Here is a 17,964-nt window from a genome sequence, read left to right on the forward strand (position 1 = left end):
TTTAATAATTGCTGTGTTTAACAAACAACTTGCAATATTCCTGAAAATTTAACAGTCACCTCTTGTGAACCAGTATAAGCTGCTCCACCTCCCCGCTGCTCTGAGCTCTGCTATGCGCAGGATGTCTGTAAGTGTATGTTCCATATCCCCACTCTCATCTTCAGGGCTGACCCCACGCCTGCTGATGCATAGAACTTGTCTCCCTCACCAGTTTCTGTAAGAAACTCCATCACAGCGAGCATTCCTTGAAATGCGTGGTCTCTACTAAAGATTGCTGGAGTCACAGGGCAGCGTCGACGTTCATTAAATACTTCACATGCATAGATCTGTTTTTCTGCATCCCACTTTATCCAATGATGGTTATTTTTGTTTTCCTTTTTCTTCCTTCTGTCTCCTCGTACTCAGAGAGTACGGGCGTCACGGCTTCACTGTCTCCTCTCTCGGCTGCCCTCTGTCAGGAGGAAATTAACCCATTCTTCTCAGTCCCACCCAGGCAGGATGGTAGCACCACCTCCGCCTCCGTGCACACTAACCCTAAGGCGGGGAACTGTCTCTCCTGGGGTTTTCTGTGACCATCCCCGCCCTCCTGCCCTCACCCCAGGACTGGAGCAATGGTCAGGGGTGAGGCTAAGCAGTAGGTCTGGGGCAGCGGTATCTGGTGAATGTCTCCTGACCAGCATTCTGAGTGTAACTCAGACATGAATGTTAGTTGGTATTTTCACTTATGCTAAGGAGTAAGAGAAATGTAAACAAGGGCAAAGGATACTGGCCCCTCCATCCCTTGCATGTTTAATCTCTTCCAAGGGAAAGGAGAAAAAGGTGTGGGTAAACTCAGAAACAGGCTGACTCCTCGGAATGGAATTAGGCCATTGGCCACAAACTTCTTGTTGTCGGAGCTGATTTGCATTTCCAAGAGGCAAGTTTTTTAGACTAAAGTCTAAGGTTAAACACGGTGAGGTATTCAATTTTCCGTAACCCTGCTCCCTGAATCTCCACAGAACCCTGAGGGAGTTTTGTGTGAAGAAAGAGAGTGAGCCTAAAGGAGCAGTGTGCCCCCGGGGAAAGCTATGGGCAGGGACGTGGACAAAGCTATACTCGAATGGCGAATGGCGTGGGAGAGGAAGGAAGGGAGAGGAAACATGATTTTTAAAAAATAGAATCTGGTACATCAGTTTCCTAGGGCTGCTGTAACACAATACAACAAACTGGGTGGCTTAAACAGTGCAAATTCTTTTTAAATTTTATTTTTATTGAAATATAGTTGATTTACAATGTTGTATTAATTTCATGTTAGATATACATATATATCACTTTATATATATATACATGTTAGATATATATGTATTACTGAATATGTATATTCTTTTTCAGATTCTTTTCCGTTATAGGTTATTATAAGATATGGAATATAGTTCCCTGTACTATATAGTAGGTCCTTATTGTTAATCTATTTTATATATAATGGTGTGTATCTGTTAATTCCAAACTCCTAATTTATCCCCCCCCCTTTCTCCTTTGGTAACCATAAATTTATTTTCTATGTCTGTGAGTCTATTTCTGTTTTGTGAATAAGTTCATTTGTGTCATTTTTTTAGATTCCACATATAAGTGATATCATATGATATTTGTCTTTGTCTGATTTACTTCACTTAGTATAATGACCTTTTGGTCCATCCATGTTGCTGCAAAAGGCATTATTTCATTCTTTTTTATGGCTGGGTAATATTCTACTGTGTTTATATACCACGACTTCTTTATCTATCCATCTGTCGATGGAACAGCAGAAATTTATTGTCTCACAGTTCTGCAGGCTGGAAATCTGAGATCAAGATCAGCCAGGTTGGTTCCTTCTGAGGGCTGGGAGGGAGGATCTGTTGTTGCAGGCCTCCCTCCTAGCTTTGGGGGACCTTGGGTGTTCTTTGCCTTGTGGATATCATTCTCCCTGGGTCTTCACATTGGCTTCCTTCTGTACATGTTTGTCTGTGTGTCCAAATTTCCCCTTTCTATAAGGACCCAGTCATATTGGATCAGGGCCCACTCTAATGAGCTTATCTTAACTTGAACATCTGCAAAGACCCTATTTCCCAATAAGGTCACATTCACAGGTACTGGGGGTTAGGACTTCAACATCTTTTGGTGGGGAGACACATTTTAATCCATAGCATCCAGTATAATAATCTTTATCTTGTAACTAGACATTTAGTCCATTTATATTTAAAGTAATTATTGATAAATTTGGGTGTAAATCTATGTCTTATTTTCTGTATTCTATTTGTCTCACTCATTCTGTGTTCCTTTTACATGTCTTTCCTGCCTTCTTTTGGATTTTTAAGCATATAATTCTTTCTTTTCTACTTCTTGAAGTTTAAGCACTATGTTTTCTATTGTATTACTGATTGCTCTAGAAATTACAGCATGCTTACGTACTAGAGTTTTCTAAAGTTAACCTTACCTTTGTTTCTTCCTAGATCATACAAGGACCTTAGGACACTTTAACTCCATTTATCTCCCCACTTCAATATTACTGTCGTCACACATCTTAATTCTTTTTTGCTTTTTTAATCCCTCAAAACAATTATTTTTGTTTTGTACAGTTATTTTCATTCAGATTCACCTGCTTATTTACCACTTAAAAAAATTCTTCATTTCTTTTTGCATATCATACATTCTACCTGAAATCACTTTCCATTTCCTGCAGTACATCTTTTAGAAGTCCCTTTAATATAGATCCTCTAGTGATGAATTCTCTTAGCTTCTGTTGTCTGGAAGTACTTTTATTTCATCTTCACTTTTGGAAAAAAATATTTTTGCTGGGTATAGAATTCTAGGTTGTTATTTTCCTTGCAGCACATTGAAGGTATTATTCCATTTATCTTCTGGGGCCCATTGTTGTAAAGAACTCAGCTCTCCATCTGGTTTATGTGAGTGTTCCCTGGCAGGTTTTGTATTTTTAAGCTAATTTTAAGATTTTTTTCTTTGTCTTGAGTGTTCTACAATTTCATTCTGTTGTGTCTACCTGTGGATTTCTTTTTTATTCATCTTATTTAGAGTCTGTTGGGCTTCCTGAATCTGTGGATTAGAACTTTCATCAGATCTGGAAAATTCTTAGCCATTATCTTTTCAAATATAACCTCTGTTCCATTCTTTCTGAAACTCTAACGTTAAAACTTCTCATATTCGCATTGTCTTTTAACCTTCCCTCAATAGTTTTTATCTATTTGTCTCTATGCTACTTTTTGGTGAATTTCTTCTGACATATCTTCTGGCACACTAATTCTTTCTTTAGCTATATTTAGTATGCTGTTAAATCTGTTTATTTAGTTTTTAATTTTAGTTATTGTATAGAAGTTAAATTTGGTTCTTTTATAATTTTGCTATGCTATTTTTTATAGTTTTCTGTTTCCAGAGATATTTTCAAACTTGTTCTTTATATCTTTATACATAATATCACACTTGCTTTTAGAATCTAAGACTGATAATTGAAATATCTTAAGTATTTTATTTAATTTATTTATTTTTGGCTGCATTGGGTCTTCGTTGCTGTGCGCAGGCTTTCTCTAGCTGCGGCGAGCAGAGGCTACTCTTCGTTGCGGTGCGTGGGCTTCTCATAAGAAGAAAGAAGCGGTGGCTTCTCTTATTGTGGAACACAGGCTCTAGTCACGTGCGGGCTTCAGTAGTTGTGGCACGTGAGCTCAGTGGTTGTGGTGCACAGGCTTAATTGCTCCACAGCATGTAGGATCTTCCCAGACCAGGGCTTGAACCCGTGTCCCCTGTACTGGCAGGCAGATTCTTAACCACTGTGCCACCATAGAAGCCCCGTTTTTGGGGTTTTACTGCTTTGTGTTTTTATTGCCCATTCTTGCTTTGGTTCCTTGCTTCCTTGTGTGTTTGGGCTGTGTTATTCACTGACTTTGAAAAATTATTTTGGGGACTTCTTTGAGACCTTTCTCCAGAGATGATTTGTGTTTGTTTTTCCAGGTAACCTGGGAGCACTGCCAGATTGGGTAATTTTTAAACTAACTTCACAGCCTGAACTTTTCTTGGTTGCCCAAGTTCTGTGAATTTGAGCTGCAAATCTGTGTGAGCTCTGGTTTGTGGCAATATCTTCCCAGGGATTCTGCACACCCCCTCCCCCAGTGTCAAGGCAACTTTCCTTAAAGTCAGGTATGGGTGGGGTAGGGAAGGACAAGTTTACAGCTAGCTTACCCTTACCCTGAGGTTGTAGCCCTTTGGGTGAGCCCTGATCCATGGCAATTCCAAGGCCTACATTTCACCTAAATTTGGGCCCAATTATCCTTTATATATTGTTAGCGCCTCCATACTTTTACTAACCTTACATTTTATCCATTGTTGATAGTTGTTTTCAGTTGATCCAAATAACATAGTTTTCTATATTCCCAGACACAAAACTCCAAAGAAATTTAAGATGCCACATTTCTTCTAATCAACATTCAAAATATGGCACTGACACTGCTTTTATCCCAAACTCTTTAATGTTTTCAGAAATAGTCTAATGCAAGGTACATACACAACATTATGAGTTGGAATAGAACTGAGAAACCAGCAAGCTGGGATTTCACAGGTGGTCCAGTGGTTAAGACTCTGTGCTTCCACTGCAGGGGGCACGGGTTCGATCCCTGGTCCGGGAACTAAGATCCCGTATGCTGAGTGGCAAGGCCAAAATAAATAAATAAATAAATAAAATAAAAGCCAACAACCCTACCCGAATTAATGGCTTTGGAAGATGAAGCCCAGAGGCATTGAATGGGTTGCTCAGAGTCCCATGTGAGTCAGGGGCAGAACCAGGATTAGAACCCCAGCCCTCTCTGAGTCCTGTGTTCTCACCACTCCCCTGCAGCTCATTGGGCAATGTGAAATCATGTCAGTTCTCAGTGCTCATTTCCCAGATGAGGAAATGTGGATGCTCGACTTCTTTTTCACATCCTCTCCCAGAAGTTCCGCACAGAATGTTTCCTGTCATATTCTGAAATTTTACTGCTTGAGTATTAGAGGACGAATGTTTTTTTGTTTTGTTTTGTTTTTTTGTTTTTTGCGGTACGCGGGCCTCTCACTGTTGCGGCCTCTCCCGTTGCGGGGCACAGGCTCCGGACGCGCAGGCTCAGCGGCCATGGCTCACGGACCCAGCCGCTCCGCGGCATGTGGGATCTTCCCGGACCGGGGCACGAACCCACGTCCCCTGCATCAGCAGGCGGACTCTCAACCACTGCGCCACCAGGGAAGCCCGAGACGGAATGTTTTGAACCTTAGACACAAGCCAGTATTATGGCTTCCCCAAAGTTAACTAAATGAGCAACAAGTAAAATGCTAATGTTTTAAACTAATGTGATAAAAATATACTATCAAAGTTTATGTGAATAAATCTAGAAGTTATCTTTGATTTTGCACTTTCTCTCTCTAATCACCTTAACTTCATCTCCAAAGTACACCTGAATCCAACCAATTCTTTCTGTCTTCACTACTTTCACCCTAGTTCAGCCATCTATGCCTCTTGCCTGGACCATATGATAACCTCCTCACTAGTATTCTTTTCTCTATTTTGCCTCTCCCCATCCATTCTCTGTATAGCAGCCATACTTAATTTTATAAAATAAAAACTGGGTTGTGTCTTTCTCTGCTTAAAATTCTCTAATTGTTTTCATAACTCTTAGAATAAAATCCAAACTTTTTAATCTGAGTGCTATAACAAAGTACCGGGTGTCTTAAAACAACAGTTCTGGAGGCTAGAAGTCCAAAATCAAGGTGTTGGAAGGGCCATGTTCTCTCTGAAAGTTCTAGGGTAGGATCCTTCCTTGACTCTTCCTAGCTTCTAGTGGTTGCCTGCAATCCTTGGTGTTCCTTGGTTGTAGACATATCACTCCAATTTCTGCCTCCATTGTCACATGGGATTCTCCCTGTGTGTCTGTGTCTGTGTCCAAATTTCCCTCTTCTTATAAGGACACAAGTCATTGGCATTAGGGCCCACTCTAATCCAGTATGGCCTCATCTTGACTTGACTACATCTGCAAATACCCTATTTCCAAGTCAAGTCCCATTCACAGGTACTGGGAGTTAGGACTTGAACAAGTCTTTTTTGAGAGGGACACGATTCAATCTACAACACTGACTTAGAAAGCCCTCGTGACTGGGCCCTGACCACCTAGCTAACCTCATCTTGCCTCCTTCTGCCTCTTGCTCATAATTCCAGCCACTCTGGCTTCCTGGTTCTTTGAAGAAGCCAAGCTTTAGGAGGCTTACACTGACCATTCTATCTCCTTCGAAAGTTCTTTCCTCAGCCTCCCTCTTTTTTTTTTTTAATAAATTTATTTATTTTATTTATTTAATTTTTGGCCTCATTGGGTCTTTGTTGCTGCGTGTAGGCTTTCTCTAGTTGCGGCGAGCGGGGGCTACTCTTCGTTGCGGTGCGCGGGCTTCTCATTGTGGTGGCTTCTCTTGTTGCAGAGCACGGGCTCTAGGCGCGCGGGCTTCATTAGTTGTGGCATGCAGGATCAGTAGTTGTGGCTCGTGGGCTCTAGAGCACAGGCTCTGTAGTTGTGGTGCATGGGCTTAGTTGCTCCGCAGCATGTGGGATCTTCCCGCACCAGGGCTCGAACCCGTGTCCCCTGCATTGGCAGGCGGATTCTTAACCACTGAGCCACCAGGGAAGCCCTCAGCCTCCCTCTTGTCATTCAGATCTTGATGTAGGTGTCACCTCCTTATCAGCCTACCCTAGTCACCTGGTCCCTTTTTATCACATCCCCATGTTTTACTTCTCAGAGTAGTACTTATCACAATTTGACATTTTTGTTGTGTTTCTTATTTGTTTCCTCCACTCTGATATTACCTCATCAAGAACAATGACCTTATCTCCCCCATTTACAGATGTATCCTCGGCACCTACAACAGTTTCCTGCTCACAGTAGGTGCTCAATAAATATTTGTTGAGTAAATGACTGCCTCATGGAATGAATTTTTTTTCCCTTTTTAGACTTAGCTTAAGTGATACAACTTGGAAAGGGCAGCTCCTGCCTAAGCAATACTTAACGTACTGGGAACATTTCTTAAAGGGAGGAGTCATGTGCAATGTGTAAGGTAGGAGGGTGGGTCTTCAAAGATTTAGGAAGGTGTGATCCCAAGTGGGTAAGTGTAGAAAATGTAGATGGGTCCTAGAAGAAAGACGGGCAATTTCCCTTTCCTGCCATGGCTACATGAACAAGAAACTTGGAACTCATTTGTATTTCTGGAATTTCTAATAATAAAATTATAATACTAGCAGCAATAATGATCAGAAATACTTATTGAGTTCTCACTTTGCACTAGCCCTATGCTAAATGTTTACACTTCATTCTTGTCACATCCTTGTGAGAAGGTGCTGTTATCCTTACCTTACAGATGAGGAAAGGTAGGCTCTGACAGGCTAAGTAGCGAGACGTAGGACAGGGTTAGTGAGTGACTGAGCTGGACTTTGAACCCAGACCCCAAAGCTAGTGCTCCATTGTATGTGCCCACTGCTATCCTGAACTTATTTTAGTTTTGCTTTGCTGCTTCATCCTCTGCTGATGTGCAGGCAGGCTCTACACATCTTTATACTCCCCCGACCACATTCTGTATCCTTCATTTACCAACCTCTTGTTGTCAATCTAACAAATACTCTTTAGTCAGTACTTCTGTTTCTCCACACTTGCATATTTCTGGAAAAATACTTGAATTTTACATCAGCTGATCCCTTCTTCTTTAGTGTGCCCTGGCCACACATCTCAGTTTGCAGACAAATCCCCTCCCAACTCTTTGCAGGGATTTTCTAGCAAATGTCTTAGAGAAGGTCTTCCCCTGAAGACAGCGGGAGCAAGAAACTCTCCAGGCCCATATTTTGGATCTGTGAATGGAAAAGAAAGATGAGCTGATCCCAGATTCCCCAGCCCCTTTGGTGGAGACGCCAGCTGGCAGGGGCCGCCTCTACCCCTCTGCTTCACCCCACCACGATGATTTAAGAAGACAAAGCACAGCCACTGGCAACCCATGCCCTGGATGAGGAGTTGCCATACCCATTTGATCAAGGTTTTGAATTTCAGGTAAAGGTGCCAACTTTGCCAGCATCTGTACAGGGCTGTTGGCTTTGAAGGCCAAGGATTAGCTCCTGCATGTCAGAGCAAGGCATTCTGGGTAGCAAATCTTCTTCCAGTCTTATGCAGCCAAGAAAGAGGCCTCTCCTCCCTCCTTCCTCTTTATTTTCCCCAGTTTATTCTGCCAGATTCTGTTTTGAATATTTTTAAAATAAACTATATTTTAGAACAGTTTTAGGTTTAGAGAAGGGTTGCAAATATACAGAGGATTCTCATTTACCCGACACCTAGTTCCTCCTATAGATAACGTCTTACATTATTATGGTACATTTGTCACAGCTAGTGAACCAATAATAATACATTATTGTTAAATAAGGTCCATATTTTATTGAAATTCATTAGTTTTCCCCTGTTTTGTTCCAGAATCCATCCAGGATACGTCATCACATTTAGTCATCATGTCTCCTTAGGCTCCTCTGGGCTGTGAAAATTTCTTAGACTTTTCTTGTTTTTGATGACATTGGCAGTTTTGAGGAGTATTGGTCAAGTATTCTATAAAATCTTCTGCAACTTGGGTTTTTTGAAGTTTATCCCATGATTAGACAGGAGTTATGGATTTTTGGAAAGACGATCTCAGAGGTAAGGTGCCATTCCCATGACATCATATCAAGGGTGCGAGCTATCGACATGGTTTATCACTGTGGATGGTGATCTGGATCCCCTGGCTGAGGTGGTGTGTGACCAGTTTCTCCACTGTAAAGTTACTTTTCCCCCCATTCCCATACTGTCCTCTTTGGAAGGAAGTCACTATGTGTGGCCCATACTTAAGGAGGAGGAGTTATACTCCACAATAAAGTATTTGGAATTTTTATACATGGGAGATCTGTCGATTCTCCCCATGTATTTACTTAGTCAGTCACTCATTTATGTGAGTATGAGTCATGGATATTCACTGTATACTTTGAATTATAATCCACTACTACCTTCTTTATCTGTTGCTCGTGTTGCTCCAGGTTTGGCCATTGAAAGCTCTTTCAGTTGACTCCCGTGTCCCTATGACCTACCCCTCTCCCTTTTCTAGGTTAGCTTACTTTTTTTGTTTTTTTGTTTTGTTTTGTTTTTTTGCGGTACGCGGGCCTCTCACTGTTGCGGCCTCTCCCGTTGCGGAGCACAGGCTCCGGACGCGCAGGCTCAGCGGCCATGGCTCACGGGCCCAGCCGCTCCGCGGCATGTGGGATCCTCCCGACCGGGGCACGAACCCGCGTCCCCTGCATCGGCAGGCGGACTCTCAACCACTGCGCCACCAGGGAAGCCCTAGCTTACTTTTGATTCATTCTTTATATTAAGCAATGAGACAGAAATTTCAGAATGCTGAGTCAAAGGATATTCCTACTGATGATTTATCCTCTTACCAAAAGGATATTTTTTAAAAGTCATATACGACCTACAGTTGCATGAGATTCCTTCTTTGTTCAGAAGTCCCAGAAGTTGTTTTACAGGTTGAATGAATATGTAAGGTTTTTCCGGCAACCAGCTGACTTATTCTAATCCCTTTAATTGCTTCACCAGGGCAGAAATTATGGGCAGAGGTAACAGCCAACTATATTATTTCATTGGAGGTGGGTTCAGTGGACAGATCCCCCTCTACTAAATATTAAAATAGTGACAAAGTATTAAAGTTAGGGTCATTATGAAGTTTACATGAACAGTAAACAGTGTCTGCTATCTAAATCTTAGCTGCAGTCATCCTCCTCCTCCTCATTATCCATCTCATCATCATCATTGTCATTTTTCTCGGGAAGGATCACACGGATCTTTGTGTAATTTACTTAAAGAACACAGTGGGGGAAATGACGACTTACTAATCCTGTTTATTTTCCCCCACCAACATCATTATCTGTATGTTGGGCATTGAAGGGCTTTAAGCCTGTAAAGGAGGATTTAGCCAAGGTTCTTCCAGAGCCTGGTGCCTGCAGTCCTTGGAGACTGTCACCACCAGCCTCTCCATCACTAGCTGTACCTTCCTAGAGAGACCACTCCTAGAGAGACCACCAGGGGAACCCTTGGTGCCTGACCTGGGAGAACAGGCAGAGTGGCCGCAGCCCTCTTCACACTTGGCAGATGAGGAAAGCCTGCCATAGTCATGGTGACTGAGTCACAGGAGGTTTCCCATCTACACTGAAGTTTCTTTTAAATTATTTTTATAATACTTAGTATAGTATTGCTACATGATGAACCTTTTAATTTTTTCAAATGCTAAACTCAAATTAAGATGAACTATCTATTGTTAATTGCTGCTTCTGATTAATACAGTCTCTCTAGCAAGAGCCCCAGACTCTGCACACATTCAGCCTTGTGTAGCCAACATGCTCACTTTTGGCCTGTCTGCTTTTATTTTTTTTTTATTTTTTTATTTTTTTGTGGTACGCGGGCCTCACACTGTTGTGGCCTCTCCCGTTGCGGAGCACAGGCTCCAGACGCGCAGGCTCAGCGGCCATGGCTCACGGGCCCAGCCGCTCCGCGGCATGTGGGATCCTCCCAAACCGGGGCGCGAACCCGGTTCCCCTGCATCGGCAGGCGGACGCGCAACCACTGCGCCACCAGGGAAGCCCTGGCCTGTCTGCTTTTCAATTCATTTCAATTAATTTAAATTCATTTCCACACATCCCACTGTGCCCTCAATGCTGCTGAGCAGCCACATTCCATTCCCCCCATGGCCTCCCACCCTCCTAGTTCATTAACCCATCCTCCTCCACCCTCACACACAGCTTCCAGCATCACTGAGAAATTAGAAGCCATTGCAAAAGGCCTTCTGTAAGCTCCCGCCTCCACATCCACCCAAATCCAGAGCCTCATATTCCTCCTTCCTTCCTACTGCAGTAGATGAAAAGTCCTTGTTTCTTTCTAAGGCCATAGCCCAGTTCATTAAATCTCATCCTCTCTCACCTGTTCGGAGTCTCAATGCCAGCAGTTCTCCACACACTCACCTGTATCATCAATTTTTCCCTCTCTACTGGGCTATTTCCACCAGCATTAGAACATATTTTCCCCTTCTCAAAAACAACAACAGGGCTTCCCTGGTGGCGCAGTAGTTGGGAGTCCGCCTGCCGATGCAGGGGACGCGGGTTCGTGCCCCGGTCCGGGAAGATCCCACATACACACACACACAAAAAAAAAAAAAAAAATCTTTTAAAAATTAAAGAAAATAGGGCTTCCCTGGTGGCGCAGTGGTTAAGAATCCACCTACCAATGCAGGGGACATGGATTTGAGCCCTGGTGCAGGAAGATCCCACATGCTGTGGAGCAACTAAGCCTGTGCACCACAACTACTGAGCCTGCGCTCTAGAGCCCGCGAGCCACAACTACTGAGCCCGCCTGCCACAGCTACTGAGCCCGCCTGCCACAACTACTGAAGCCCACGTGCCTAGAGCCCATGCTCCGCAACAAGAGAAGCCACCGCAATGAGAAGCCCGTGCACCGCAATGAAGAGTAGCCCCCACTCGCCGGGACTAAAGAAAGCCCGCGTGCAGCAACGAAGACCCAACGCAGCCAAAAATAAAAATAAAATAAATAAAAATTTTTAAAAGTTTTAAAAAGGTAATTGTGATAAAAACCACATGGCATAAAATTTATCATCATAACCATTTCTAAGTGTACAGTACAGTAGTTTAAGTATATTCACGTCGCCGTGCATCCAACTTCCAGAACGTTTTCACCTTGCAAAACTGAAACTCTATACTCATTAAATACGACTCTCCCTTTCCCCCTCCCTCCATCCCTTAGCAGCCACCATTCTTCTTTCTGTTTAAGTGCATTTGACTACTCTAGGTCCCTCATATAAGTGGAATCATAGAGTAGTTGTCTTTTTGTACCTGGCTTATTTCACTTAGCATGATGTCCTCAAGTTTCATCCATGTTGTAGCATGTGTCAGAATTTTCTTCCTTTTTAAGGCTGAATAATATTTCCTTGTATGTATATACCACATTTTGTTTATCCATTCATCTGCCCATGGACATTTGTAGTTGCTTCCACAATGACTATTATGAATAATACTGCTATGAACATGAGTGTACAAATATCTCTTGGAGACACGGCTTTTAATTCTTTTAGAAGTGGAATTTCTGGGTAATTCTATTTTTAATTTTTTGAGGAATGCACCATTTTACTTTCCCACCAATAGTGCACAAGGGTTGCAGTTTCTCCACATCCTCATCAACATGTGTTCTTTTTAATTTAAATCTTATTTTTTTTATAGTAGCCATCCTAATGGGTGTGAGGTGGTATCTCATTGTGGGGCAAAAATCTTATTTTTTTTATAGTAGCCATCCTAATGGGTGTGAGGTGGTATCTCACTGTGGGGCAAAAATCTTTCAGTCCTACTTTTCCTGCTGCTATGGCTAATTGGCCACTCTTTTTTAAGACAAGACTCCTTGCAAGAGTTGGCTTTACTTTCTGACCCAGTGCCTCTCTTCCCACTATTTCTTAAGCTTATTCCAATCAGGTTCTCATCTCACCTACTGCACCACAGCCTCTCGTGTTGAAAAGTTGCTACGTGGCCACTTCTGGTCCTCCATGTCTGACTGAGCATTTGACATGGTTGGTCACTCTCTTCTCCACGAGACACTTTCTCCATCTTGTTCCCACAGTGCCATGCTCTCACGCTTTTCTTTCTACCCCACTGGATATAGTTCCTGGTTTCTTTTGCTGGTCACCCCTCTCTCTCCGACTTCTTCGTGTTGGAGTCTTTCAGGGCTCAATGAATGGATCCTCCTCTTCTCCACCTACCCTCAATTCTCTGATGACCTCATTCATTATCATGACCTTAAATATCAACTCGCTACTTACGAATCCAAAATTAGATCTCCGTTTAGACTTTCCCCCAGAACTCCGTAGTCCAGTATACGTACCTGCCCACTTACCATCTCTTCTTGGATCTAAGCATCTTAAACCTGACATGTCCAAAATCAACCTGACCTTCCCTTGTTGTCTCCACTCTCCCCTCCTCCTTCCCCCACCTGCAAACTCCCTGGCCCAAACCCTCGGAGTCATCCTTGACTTCTTTCTTTTTCTCTCACACACTACATCCAGTGTGTCAGAACGTCCTTCTGGTTCCACCTTCAAACTCTGTCCAGAATCTGTCCCCTTCTCTTCACATCCACTGCTCTCACCCTGATTCAACCTACCATCGTCGCTCATCTACTCTAGATTAGTGGTCCTCTCACTTTTGCTCCTTTCATCTCTTCTCAATACAACAGTCAGAAAGATTGCTTAAAATGTCAGTTTAGAGTCTGTAGTTTCTCTGCTCAGAAGAGCTCAGAGAAGAAGTCAAAGAACTTGCAAAGCCCCGTGGTTTTACCACCTCTCCAATCTCACTCTTGCCACCTTAATGTAGCACAAACACTCCAGGCGTGCTCTGCCTCAGGACCTTTTCAGTTGGTATTCTCATTCACTGGAATGTTTTTCCCTTAAACACTGGTATGACTTAAATGAATGAATGTAGAATGGTTGGATAACTAGCAGTAGGAATACTGTTTCTCCATGACTACTATTATTATTACATCCTAAAAATCCAGGAATCAAGTTAGGATACGGATGGGGATTGCATATACATTAACAACAGAATGTACACCCTTTTGCTACTCAAAGTGTGGTCCATGGACCAGTAGCATCAGCATCACCCTTTGATGGTCTCCACTGCAGGAAATAAACCCTGAGAAGCATGTCACCTTTTGGAAGAATGGCTCCGGCTGTCTCTTCTAGCAGGACCCAGTGATCTTTGTGAACAGAAAACTCAGCAGAGTGAGCAAAGCTTCAGGATTGGTCACTGGGTGGCTGTCAGGAAAGACCTGTCCACAGGAACCTCAGGAGAACAGGGGCTCAGGCTGGGAACTGTCCCCCACCCTGCATCCTGCACTCAGGAGGCTTATAGGCTGCAATTCCTCATACCTCTGTGTGTCCCACACCCGCTGCCTGACACAGTCATTTCCTGGGTGGCTCCACTGTAAGGACGGGGTGCAGAGCTGACCTCTGGGTGTGACCCAAACTTGAATCTTGATCATGAACTTGAATCTGAAGTTCAGCCCCCAAAGCTGCACAATAGAAAGGTGTGGAAGAATGACAGAGTAGCAGTGGTTAACTGAGCCCAGGAAGGATCCTGGGAGAGTGTAGAGAGCATCTCCAGATTTTCATTGACTCCCTGGGTTCTCTCTTGCAGCTCAAGTCTCAGGTTCTCATGACGCCTTTAGCCCTCTCACCCCCGCGGAGCACGCCGGAGCCCGACCTCAGCTCCATCCCTCAGGATGCAGCCACCATACCCAGCTTGGCAGCGCCACAGGCTCTCACAGGTAGGTGAGGCGAATGAACTCCAAGGCTGGGATGGCCTGCCCACCGGCTAAAGTTACTTTGTGAACTAGAGAGCTGCCACTGAGGTCGCTCAAATGAAGGATTCAGTGTGTCAGTTGGACAGTAGATAGGATGACCAAATTCTCTGAGAACAGGAGTTTAGTGTCTCACAGCTTGGATTATTTAAAATTGGTTTTCAATGCACCTTGGCTTCAGCTGGTTGCTGTGGGTGGGTGGAGGCTAGAAAGAGTGGTTGGCGGCCCAGACTATCTTCAGAGCCACGTTTACTTTGCACCAACAGTGAGCCTGCTCACCTTGAAGGGTTTCTATCCCTGTGTTTGTACTTCCAGATCTCCTAAGGATCCTAATGCCCCTCAATCCCACCCAGTACCTTCCTGTCCAGTTCAGGGTGGAGCTCGGCCCAGTCTCTCTCATGGGGCATCCACCAACGAACAGTTCCATCTTAAGAGTAACAGCAGTCGGATGGTGTCTCTCTGTCTCTCTCTGTCTGTCTCTGTCTCTGTCTCTGTCTCTCTCTCTCTCTCTCTCTCACACACACACACACACACACACACACACACAACCACAACGCACACACACACATACACATACACATCCATAGTTCCCCCTCATCACAAACCATCCGCAGCCCCATCCCACTTAAATCCCTCAGTGCCCTCCTAATGCTGTTAGGTAAAGACCAAATTTTGTAGTATGGCCAACAAAGCCCTGCTCTTAGTCTTAAGGGCCCATCATAGGATCATATCATATTCTCTTTCCTTCTTCTGGAATGATATTTCCTCTGGGGTCAACCTACTCCTCCCTTGTACCTCAGCCCAGGTACCTCCCTCCAGAAAGCGTTCACTGACTTTCCTGCCAAGGTTCCCAGGACAGGCTCTCCTAGCATCTCCCTAATGTTTCTTGCAGCCAAGGTCCCACATCACTTCCTGTGATTCTCTGAGTAGGTCTGTCTCCCCTTCTGGGCCCTAAGTTCTCTGCAGGGATTGTGTAGATTTTCTTGGTAGGGCCTAGCACACTGCCTGGCATGAAGGTCCCTTAGCAATTAGATTTTCCTTAATCATGTGGGATTAGTTGAAGAAGGAAGCCTGGTAGACTGAAAAGAGCACAGGCCACGACATCAGAAGGACGTTAGTTAAAATCCTTATGGCACCATTTTACACTTTCTGAGCAGCCACTAACCACTTTTAACCTCAGTTTCTTCTTTAGTAGGGGAAGTAATAATATTTAATTCTCAGGCTTATCTTGAGAATCAAACAAGATAAAGGATATACAGTGCCTGGAATATAGTAGGTGCTCAATAAAAACTAATTTTCTTCAACTTTGTTGTTACTGTTTAATCCTTCCAAAGTCCTATTGGTCTCCTCTTAAAGTCCCTCTTTAACGCTCCTCTGCACTAGTGGCCCCCAGGGTAAGATGCTCATACCTGGGCTGGGGGCAGGGGGAGACATAAGAGGAGTCATTAACATGTGGAAGAAAATATGACACCTACTATTAATATTTCTTTTTATCTCATCCTTTAAATTTTTCTATTTTTTGGTTACATCTTTAAAATGTATGTAATACATTAATACGGTTGAGAATGTATATAATCTATAAATAAATAAACACATGTTAGGGCATGTGGTAAAAATTTTTTTACCAATGGGGTATATTACTTTAAAAGTGTGGGGACCATTGGTTGGGCTCACCTAAATGGACTGCTGAGTGTTCATTATCCTGAGATTGTAAATAGAGTCCTCTTTAGAATTTCATCAAATATATAGTCTTTGGAGTAATTAGCAACATGTTGATTCTTTTTAATTACTGAAGGTTAACAAAAAAAATGGCAAACATTATATATAGCTTGATAGCTTCCTGGGAGGAGAAGGGAAGATTTTGTGTATGTTCCCAGCACATAAATACATTTATATACATGGTCCACAATTGTCCATAATTGTCTACAATTCAGATTTGAGTACATTGGAGCGGACATGCCTATTTCTTCCCAACCAGGAGGCCTTTCTGAGAGCAAGCCCTGGCAGCTGGAGGTGATTGAATCTATTGCCTCTTTTACTTCTTGAGTTGGGAAGAACTGGTCCCACTTTGGCCTTCGCTTTCCCAAGACCAGGGACAAGGGGACATGGCTGAGGCATCCCCAGTGTGCACGGGAGCCACCCCTGGCCTGATGTGCTTCGATGCTGAGGGCTTTGTGGGTCTGTTTCCACAGTCTGCCTCTACATCAACAAGCAAGCCAACGCAGGGCCGTACCTGGAGAGGAGGAAGGTACAGCAGCTCCCCGAGCACTTTGGGCCCGAAAGGCCGTCGGCTGTCCTGCAGCAGGCTGTGCAAGCGTGCATCGACTGTGCCCACCAGCAGAAGCTGGTCTTCTCCCTGGTCAAGCAGGGCTACGGTGGTGAGATGGTGTCAGGTAAAGCCCTGGAGCAGGCTGTATGAGGAGGGCCGTGGGTGTGTCTCCAAAGAGGAAAATAGCTGTAATCAGGCTTGGGGGACCATGGCCAGGGTCTGTCCCCATCTTCTGGGCTCCAGGGTCCTTAAATGAGCCTGTGTGCCGAAGGTTCTCTTGGGGCTTGAGGAGAAGATACTTCCAGATCTGGATAAGAAGACTGGACATCTGAATCCTCTCCCTTGACTGCCTCTTTCACCTCCCACTTCCAACCCATCAATAAATCCTGTTGTTCTACCTGCAGAATATATCCAGAATCCTTTCAGAATCAACTTCAAAATATATCCAGAATCCTTTCACGATTCTGGTTCTTTCAAAATCTAAGTCAGATCATGCCCCTCCTTTTCTCCAAACCCTCAATGGCTCCCATGTCACTCTGAGAAAAAGCCCACATCCTTACAAGGGCCCCCAGGTCCTATGTGACCTGGTCCTGGGAACTTCCTTGATCTCCTGGTCACTTCTATTGAGTCCCAAACTCTGCTCTGGCCACAGTGGCTTCATTCCTGTGTCCTCCAACCATGCTCCTTCTGCCTCAGGGCCTTTGCACCTGCTGTTCTCTCTTTCTGGAATGCTCTTTCCCCAGCTGTCCACGTGACTTGCTCCTGGAGTTCCTTCAGATTCCTACTCAAATGCCACCTTATCAAAAAGCCCTTCCCTGACCACATGTCTAACACATCAGCCCTTGTCACTATTTATTCTCCCTTCCTCTGCTTTATTCCTTATTCATAGCACTTAACACCATGCGGGGAAGTGGGGAAAGTTCATGGTCTAAACCCCACCTCACAGGACTTTTTTTTTTTAAACAAGAGCCTTCAGGGTCAATCCCATCTCCCGCTGTCACCACCCTCCTCCAGTTTCCACCCCGACCCAACAGCATCCAGAGGGAGTGGGAACTGTCACCACAAGTTCTGAGGCAGAATTGGGAGCTCTGCCCCCTTCAAATGTTTCCTCGCAGAGGCTCTGTCTGTCTTACCTGAGGCTCTCCACATGCACAGTGGTTGTCACCACCTGCCCTTAAGCCCTGGAGCTCCAGGCCTTTGCAAGATGCTTTGACTCCAAGGGGACAGCCTGGTGTCTTCTCTGGCCCAGCATCATAG

At 44.1% G+C, this 17,964-nt stretch overlaps 1 protein-coding gene across 1 annotated transcript in view; it reads left to right on the top strand.

The window, feature by feature from the left end:
• SCML4 (Scm polycomb group protein like 4) overlaps positions 1-17,964 on the top strand; it is a 36,515-nt gene that overhangs the window by 6,007 nt on the left and 12,544 nt on the right. The window contains exons 2-3 of the mRNA XM_028494723.2: positions 14,276-14,405; positions 16,631-16,851. Coding sequence (XP_028350524.1) covers positions 14,276-14,405; positions 16,631-16,851 — 351 coding nt within the window. The remainder of the gene's footprint in view (positions 1-14,275; positions 14,406-16,630; positions 16,852-17,964) is intronic.

This window comes from Physeter macrocephalus, chromosome 10 (genome assembly GCF_002837175.3).
Source record: "Physeter macrocephalus isolate SW-GA chromosome 10, ASM283717v5, whole genome shotgun sequence".
In the NCBI taxonomy this organism is placed as follows: Eukaryota; Metazoa; Chordata; class Mammalia; order Artiodactyla; family Physeteridae; genus Physeter; species Physeter macrocephalus.